This window comes from Mchenga conophoros, linkage group LG18 (assembly GCF_057382185.1).
Source record: "Mchenga conophoros isolate Kocher_MC1m ecotype Shallow Benthic linkage group LG18, M_conophoros_male_GT1.1, whole genome shotgun sequence".
Lineage (NCBI taxonomy): Eukaryota > Metazoa > Chordata > Actinopteri > Cichliformes > Cichlidae > Mchenga > Mchenga conophoros.
In genome coordinates, this window is record NC_140543.1 from 13,428,735 (window position 1) to 13,437,719 (window position 8,985).

Consider the following 8,985-nt stretch of genomic DNA (forward strand, 5'->3'; position numbering starts at 1 on the left):
TCACAATATTACAAAAAACAATAAAGTTCTAATATTGGGTAGATATAAAGGAACTTCTTGTGAGCCAAAAACTTCACACCTTCTGTTTGCATGGGACAGCCAATCAGAAAACGTCTGGCTTAAAGGGAACTAACACAGCAGCACAAACGTCCATTATAAGATTTGTATGTCTGTTGCTTTTGTTGTGCTTTTCTTGTTTTTGGTTCTCTAATTTCTTCCCACTTTCTGTGTTGCTGAGTGGTTTTTCTTACTGTAGTTTAAAAAATAGGGAGCATGAAACGGGACTTATATAATCATTTTAATATATTAGACTTGTCTGGAACAAGACAGTGTTTCGTTATTGTGCATAGTCACTGCGTCTTGTAATTGCTGATGTTTAAGACAGCTGTTGAGCTCCTAATAGCAGACTGATGTTTTTCTTTCAGTACTTACTACAGATCCTCTCACAAGGTTCATACTGTTATAGCAGTTCATACAATGTGATTGGGACATACTAGCTCATCGTAACAATCTTAACATTGTGCCTTGAGCTTTGACCTGCTTACCTTCAGGCTCTGCTGTTGTGTAGCTGGCAGAGAGCATCGTGGGGCAGAAAGTCCAGAGCAGCAGTGGGAGACGCCAGCATTTCTGGCACACTTAATTTAAAAACAAGGTATAATAGTATACACCAAACATGTGTTTAAGCTTGAACCCAAGCAGCTTGTGTGTCGAACACAGCTACTATCAGGTCCAACTGCAGCCTTGCAGACCCATTGAGCCAACTTCACACTGTTACACAACACTCCGCTCCATCTTAAACCTAACTTTAACCCCTTGCGATAAAATCTCCACCTCACTTTCAAATACCATGTGGTGCAGTTTCAGCTAAATATACATGATACTGTTCTTCTCCAGATAAGGGCAAATGAACTGTATTTTGTTTTTAAAGAGTGGGTTAAAAATTTGTAAAGACAGATCATATTATCTGTAATAAAACAGAAAAGATGCAAAATATATTTATATTATGTAGGATTTAAATCTGGAATCAGATTAAACATAATAGCTTGCTTGTATTATTTATTTGGTAATATATTGATTTTTAAAAAAAAGGTATAGCTGAACAATGAAGGCACTGACCATAGGCTTTGAAAAGAAATCCCCAAAGAAACACCTTTGAGCATAACAAACAGAAGCGTGTTTAAAACCTGTGCAGCTAGCCTTAAAAAAGAGTTATAGTCATAAATGACAAAAGAAAAGATGGACATATTTTATGGGAACGGGCTCCCTCCGTGATAGCTGTTAGGGCACTGCAAACTGGGATGGTCTGATACAGATGCAAAGTGCCACCTTGTGGTCAATAAGACTATTTACGCAATGTGAAGTTTTTCCAGATTGTTGCATGTCTTCATGTTTCATTTGAAACGGTCAACTGTTATCGTTGTTTTGTTGTTGTTTTTTTGTTCGTTTGTGGGGTTTTTAGCTTGATAAACTGGTCGTGCGTGATTTTTTAACTCCATATAAAGATATCTTTAGCTTTTTCGCATTTTAGCCGTGATCAACGTGTCAAATAACAAGGAGTGATATTGAAATAAAAATGTTCTGCTCAACAAAAAATATTACTTAAACACAACAACTCATATCCTTTTGTGTTCTTTAGTGTTCCCTGAGCTTTACCAGCTCGAGGTGATGCATTTGGCTGAGTTAAGTTTACACCCTTGCGTGAAATTTACTCAGCAAACGTACTTGTCTAACCGCACGTAACCACAGCAAGGAATGGGTTAAATTCTTTAGAAGCTTGACTTAGTGAAAGTAACTGGACTGAATTCGACAAACGAGCCGGGGAAAAAGGATTCAGCCCTGCTCTCCTCTCCATCTCTCAGTCCTCCTGAGAAGTGCTATGTTGTTTTGTGTCAGAGCTGAAACTGGAAGCGCACTGCCGATTTTAATCCATTCTCCACGAAGCTTCAACATCTGTGCCCGCAAACTTACGTGATGTTTGCTAACTTACACGTAGGCTTTAATTTATTAAGTTTAATTGCCATGGCTAAACGATCACTTTTATTTTTATATATTTTCCAAGGACTACTCCCCCTCAGCTTTGGGCAGCAGCGCACGGTTGGCCCCTGGCGGCACCGGATTCAATGGGAGAACAACGGGCAGGTTTACAGTTTAATGAGCACTGGGCTGGAGTACCAGGCTCCGTATCGGTCCACCAGCCAGTCGAGGGTTTACGTGAGCAGTCGGAGGGATGGTACCGGGACCCAGATGTCTGGAGCGCGCAGAAGAATGACGCTTGTGAGAACCGGACCAAATGAATCCAGACAGTTCAGGACTGATAACAGTGCACAGTCGGGACTTCTCACACCTGGACACGATGTTAGACCGTATGCGCCCGTGAATCGTCATGCGTCAGGGTTCAGACAGCGACTTGAACGCCCTACAGCAGCAGTTGTAAGACATCCAGGCGCACGCCATTTTAATGGTGAATTCACCAGAACCACGAACGCCTCTTCACCGGGGAGTTCAACAGATTTTTCTGGCGGTAATGGAGGTTCTGTCACTGTGGATAATACCGCACTACATACTAGAATAGGTGAATCCGGACCTGGTGCGCAAAACCAACAGTTACGCGCGGGGCCGGAGGTGACACCCGTCTCCAGGCAACCTGCTCAGACTGATCGCTCCATCTCAGCAAACCCGTCAGGTCTGGAAAATGAGTCTGAGGCACCGGCTGTATTTCCTGCACTTACTGAGGAAAACAGCAATGGAGAGGACATGGTCAATGACGACCCTCGAAACCCGCTTAAAAACCACAGGAATTCTGTTTTCTACAACATGTATCCGACCAGAGGGAGGTCAGCGGCCCGCACCCTCCGTCCGCCTGGCACAGGGTACGGCACAGGATATTTCCAAAACGGTAGGTCAAGTGTTCCATTTATATAATATTAGAGAAGTCAGATTATGTAGATCAGGGGTGTCAGACATAAGGCCTCTGTCTGGCCCACGGGACGGTGTAAAGGATAGTTCAGATTTTGAACTTTTAAAAGTAATTTATTAAGTTTTACAGTTTTTGCTATTGATCCATTCATACTACATAAAAGTACATTTTCTGTGAATTAATGAAAACTTTATATTCTAAATTTATGATAACAAGACAGAGCCTTTGCACCTTAATCATTTCGTTTCACTGATCAGGCCCACTTCACATGAACGTCCACGATGTAAAACGAGTTTGACATCCCTGATATTTGTTAGCTGTTCTTCAAATTTTATATTTCATATAGTTAGCCAAATGGATAGATTTGCAATGTAAATTATTAAAATTAAGAGTGGATTAAGAAACTGTGTCTGTGATCAATATTTTAAAATAATATAATTCCAGCAAGCAAAACCTGTTTTAGTGTTAATTTGGCCACTACTTTAAAACAGCTTGTTATCCATTATTTGGCATGAATATTACTGGCTTTACATTCATGTAACGGTTCTATGGACACACAAAAACACTGTTATATTTAAAATCATCTGCTTGTTTGATTATTTAAGGACAATTTTCATAACTTTATGTCTCACCTTAAACAAAAAGCCAAGGAGCGAGAGAAAAAAAAGTCTTATTTGGCTTTTGGAGCTGTAAGGAATGTGAAACATGTTAAATTATGCCAACAAACACAAAGCAGCTTACATTTCCAGGGTGTCTATTTCTGTGGATTATTCTCAGCCTGAATAAGTTGGGAACATTAAGATGTCAGGAGGAAAAAAAAAACTTGGACTGTCCATTTAATCTCCTCCCAACAGGACTGCCAGACCTTGTGCCAGACCCATATGCCATCCAAGCAGGTACCTATGTCCAGCGCATGCAGATGTACGCGCTTCGCTGTGCAGCTGAGGAGAACTGTCTGGCCAGGTAATCTGAGGTGCCAGAAGTGATTCACTTCTTCAGTATGAACAGAGCAGCACGTAGACACTGAGGCAGACACGCATACTTATGTCCTTTGTTTTGTTTTTTCTCAGTGGGGATCCGTTTTACGTGCTTAAGAACAACTTTTAGTTGTTTTAGGGTTGCATTCAATTATGCCAGTGTAAGCTGTTAAGCATGCTGGGATAACTGTTTTGTTAAGCGAGTTACAAAAGTATTTGATCTTATTACGTAGCAATGATTGTCCAACATGACTGTCCAACATCATGTCCTGCCAAGACATAAATGTTCTGGTTTGGTTTTCCCAAAAGCATTAAGCACAATGGAACAAACCCTTTGCGCTCTGTTACTTTTAAGAAAACTAGACCTGGGAGCTCAGCCAGTAGCACTTTTCCAATGCAGCTTACGCTTTTTTCTCCTGTGATTCATCCAAGATCGGCTTATGGACCCACTGTGCGAGACATCAACTTCAGAGTCCTCCTGCGGTTTCCACAGAAAGTGAAGAACCAAGGCACCGCTGACTTCCTCCCTTTCAAGCCCAGATATCAGTGGGACTGGCACAGCTGTCACCAGTGAGTTTGATGACTCCTAAATCCTTTTTCTTAAAAAAAAATTTTTAAAAAGGGATTAGCCATTCAGATATGACAAACTAGGAAGAACACCAAACCCTCAAAATTCACTTAAGACAATAAAATTGCGGGTTTTTTAGACATTCCTGAGCCATAACAAAATATCCGCTATTGATTCTTTTCCATCTGTTTTGCACCCACAGACACTACCACAGCATGGACGCCTTCAGCAACTACGATCTGCTGGATGTTATCACAGGACGTAAAATGGCAGAGGGACACAAGGCCAGTTTCTGTCTGGAGGACACGAACTGTGATCCTGGATTCAGGCGACGCTACGCCTGTACAGCTCATACGCAGGTAGCACACCATCATATGTTATGTGATATAACGCCGCACGGATTGATATCTGTTTTACACGAGAGCTGAGGAAAAAGATAAAGAAAGAAGACGCTCAGTTCAGTTAGGTTTAATTTTATTTAAAACATTCATCCACCTATTTGTTTTCTGAGTCGGAATGCTTGCGGATTTACAACAGTTCTCGCAAGATTTCATAGCCCAACTTCATTTGAGGGCAGTGTGGAGATAAAGTCTTTTTTAACAGGAAGAACCCTCCATAACTTTGTGGGATAGGTCAACAGTAGACATGCAAAGTCTTAAGATCTTTGTGAAGTGAAGGTTTAAAGTTGAGATGAGATGCATCATTCCCGATCTGGTAAAAAGAGATTTGTGACGGAGATACTTTTACATGCACTTAAATTTAAATGTAAAGCTACTGCTATCGCTGACCTATGCACCTCAGGTGAAGCATGGAGGCTGAAGTCTAATTTGCTTCAGGCTATTTCCTGGGTGTTGTTCCCCCACTCTCTGCTCTCTGAACTACCCTGTAAAGTAAAGACTAAAACAGCAGTAGAGACTTGCTATATATCAACTATCACCACCTTTGTGCCAAACTCAAGCAGTATTTTTTGCATTGGACTCTCCAGGATTCTGGTATATTTGAGGTCTTCAAGTTCATGGTGAGATCAGCTCAATCAGACAAGCCGGGTGTAAAATGATTTATTACAGCAGCAGAAAAATATACTCTCCCTGCAAATCTGTTACATGTAAAAGCCTGAAAGTGATGAGTAATGCAGGAATTATGGCTTCACGTATCTGTGAAACATCCATCCAAAGCTCTAACTTCACACAATTCAGCCAGCACAGAGACTACACAGACACATTTATGCGAAGTCCTCCAGAAAACCAACGGCTTGCAGATGATGTCGCTAACCGTAGAAAGCTGACTGGCTAAATAAACTGAAGGAGAAACAAGAAAAAACCCCATCATGGATAAATATAAATAAATAAAATAAAATAATAGATAAAAACTAGACTTTTGGAAAAAAAAATAGCAGACTGAAATGATTTTGCGAACTTGGAAAACTAACTGCAATAAAATATGTAAATGTAGAGAAAACATCATTAGTTTTAGTATCTGTTACTTTGATTAATGCCTGAAGAGGCATTGATGGGCATTTACTGAAGCTCTGAATGTCTACAAGACTATGAGTCAGTATTTGTATTGCATTGATTTTCCTAAATATTGCCTCTCTCCATGCAATGAAAATTAAAAAACAAAACTAGAACTATGACTGAAATTAATAAAAACTAAACTAAAACTAAAATTTTACTAACTAAAATGAAATATGAAAACTCACTCTGTAAAGAAACTGAAAAAAAAACCCATATCAAATCGAAATAAAAATAAAAAACAAATTAAAAAACTACAGTAACTCCGGTACAGACACATTCTTTGTATACTATGACTGCATCAGGCCCAACAGCAAAAACATGTAAAGTAGCTCACCGGTTCCTCTACAGAGTTTTGACCCTGCCCCCTGACAATGTGGATCTGTAAAGCTGTGCACAGCACTTACACACTTCCGGGACACTACTGATACTTAAATATGCACAGGCAGATTTTAAGGAAGTGGAAGGAGCAGCAGTGCAGGACAGAGATTGCAAATTATGAAGCTTAAACAAACCACCAAATTGGGAGGGTGATGTGAGGAAAGTGAGACATGTCACGTGTGTCTGAAGCAATGCTGCTTGAGTTGACTGAACTGGCTCGCAGGCTTCTCGCCATTTATTTCACAAAGCTCCTTCACAGCCACAGACGACATTAAACAGCTGTGTTCACAGCCACTCACCATGATGAGTAAATATACTTGAGCTGTAAAATCACTGGAGACCCACTTTAAATAGCAAATAAGAGCTAAACAAGAAAAGTAAGAATGGGTAGGACTTTTTAAAGTAGTTCAATAGGAAAACAACTGCAAGTGTTCATTTGCATTATTCTGAAGGCCCAGATACTTTTATGAAGAGCTTTAGGAGAAAATACGAGTCTTTATTGAGGTAAAAGTGAGTCTGATGTGCAGGTGATGAATCCAGACAGACAAAAGCACGAGGAGTAGACTAAACCAGATACCAGGAAACAGAACTGGGTAGAAAACACAAGGCAGCGCTCATTAAGAGCATGTTGGAAAGCAAATTGCACACTAAGACAGTCTGGAAGGGAAAAAAGGGAAGACATGCAGCTTAAATACACAGGGAAGACAGTTAGAGGCAGTGGGACGCATTAGGGCGGAGCACGCAATCAAACAGGAGAAACGGGAGGAGGTATTTGAAATGAGAGGCTGAGTAATAAAATAACACACACAGAAAAAAAGAAAAATATATAACAATGGAAAAAAGTTCATAAGCTATTCAGCAGACTTCTGATCCTTCTGTTTAGTTTATCACATTAGAAATAAAGATGCTTTTGTGTTTTTTGTCTTTTGCAAATCCTCCAAATCCACTTCAGAGAAATGTTTTTCTAACTAGAACATTTATTCCAATAAAACTAAACATCCTGTTGCCACAGGAATATTTATCGTATCTTTTGTGTGAGCTCTGTGATTCTGACTCTATATAATGTTTAAGGTTAATGCTTTCTTATGACAGATATGCGTGCGCCTGTTCAAGTTATAAAACCTCACTGAGGTGACTGTGTTTTGTAGGGTCTGAGCCCAGGTTGCCATGACATCTACGCTGCCAACATCGACTGTCAGTGGATTGACATCACTGATGTGCCTCCAGGAAACTACATCTTGAAGGTGTGTCACATGTTCGTTCTCTGTATGTGTATTTCACAACACAGAAATAAATGTTTATAACCTCCTGCTACAGAATTTATTCATGATTTATGTATTTTTTTTGTCAGGTTACAGTCAATCCCAATTTCCACATCCTGGAGTCAGACTTCAACAACAACGTAGTGAGATGTGATATTACTTACACAGGCGTTTATGTTCAGACACGCAACTGTCGAATAACGAGGTATTATAAGAGGGTTTCTCTGAGCATGATCGTAGCATAGATTCGAGTGAAAAACAATGCTTTTTAGAGGGCTCAGTGCAGTCTTGTGAAAAACCAAGTCCACCCTGTTTTCATAAGAATTAGGAAGGTAAGTAGCAGCTAAAGTGCTGCTAATCGAATAGATTTGATTAACTGATCAACAGCAAGTGTGAGCAAGCAGAAGCTTTGTCAGTTTGTTGGTCTGTGTTAACCCAGTGCCACAATCTTCCTAGGAGTTGACATCTCAGCAAATTCAAGGTCAGACTGCAATTCTCAGAGAAACAGCAAAAAAACAGACGGCTGCATCTCCGACTCTACAGGCCACACAGCATTTAAAAGATTAAAGTTCACAACACCACTTTGAAAAAAGATTGAACATGGTTTATTTGGAAGGGCTAACAGGAGAAAGTCTCTTCTTTCTTAAACAAAGAAGAAGAAGAAGAAGAAACCAAAAAGAAAAAAAGATGAAAGCACATCTTAGGTTTGTATCTTAGGTTTTCACAGGACTGCACTCGTACTGCAAACACTTTCCTTTTCATGTGACTGTAGGCTGTGTTTTTGTACTCTGGACATTTTAAACACCACATTCCCTTTATTGAACTGGAATGAATGATTCATTTGGTAAATATTTCAGATTTAGTCAACACGAGATGTCTCTTTATATATGTTATCCAAATTAGTTTAAATTAGTGGTTCCAAAAATCTGGGACATTTCCCAGAAATGTTTTAGTGAAAACTATCAGGTTGTTGCATCAAAGCTGTATCAAATATATTTTATTCTAATTCCTAATGCTTAATGATTTTCTCTTTATCTGTTTTCAGGGGTTGAAATATAAATTTTTCTGGAAACATGCAGAAGTTTGGCAGTAAGACCCCGTCTGTACTGCACAGGCTCAACAACATCAGTGAAAAAAGGTTTATGCAGTTGGTAAAATGTTGTATTGTAATGGTGAGCTGCATTCCTGCTATGAAGTCTTGGGGTTGCATTTATTCAGAATAAATGCAAAATTAGTTTACACAAACTTTGTATATGGAACTAGTGATGTCATCAGAATTACTTGATTGTGTATTTCTAGAAATGTGCTACGATTGGTTACAAATTATGTTTTGGTTTGTTTTTCTTAACAAATACAAGTACTGTTCGTA

At 39.5% G+C, this 8,985-nt stretch overlaps 1 protein-coding gene across 1 annotated transcript; it reads left to right on the top strand.

Annotated features, from left to right (window-relative positions):
• The first annotated feature begins 1,829 nt into the window (after positions 1-1,829).
• Positions 1,830-8,985, top strand: loxl5b (lysyl oxidase-like 5b). The gene is made up of 7 exons (XM_085254570.1): positions 1,830-2,896; positions 3,772-3,880; positions 4,327-4,464; positions 4,665-4,821; positions 7,503-7,598; positions 7,706-7,821; positions 8,662-8,985. Exons 1-7 carry the CDS (start codon positions 1,972-1,974, stop codon positions 8,666-8,668), a joined length of 1,548 nt encoding a protein of 515 aa, XP_085110696.1. The 5' UTR covers positions 1,830-1,971; the 3' UTR covers positions 8,669-8,985.

Bases quoted from the DNA above. Each gene is read 5' to 3' on its own strand.
- loxl5b (XM_085254570.1), top strand. From the start codon at position 1,972: ATGTTTGCTAACTTACACGTAGGCTTTAATTTATTAAGTTTAATTGCC. The intron at 3,881-4,326 runs GTAATCTGAGGT...GATTCATCCAAG, and splicing joins GAGGAGAACTGTCTGGCCAG to ATCGGCTTATGGACCCACTG. The intron at 7,599-7,705 runs GTGTGTCACATG...TTTTTTTGTCAG, and splicing joins CAGGAAACTACATCTTGAAG to GTTACAGTCAATCCCAATTT.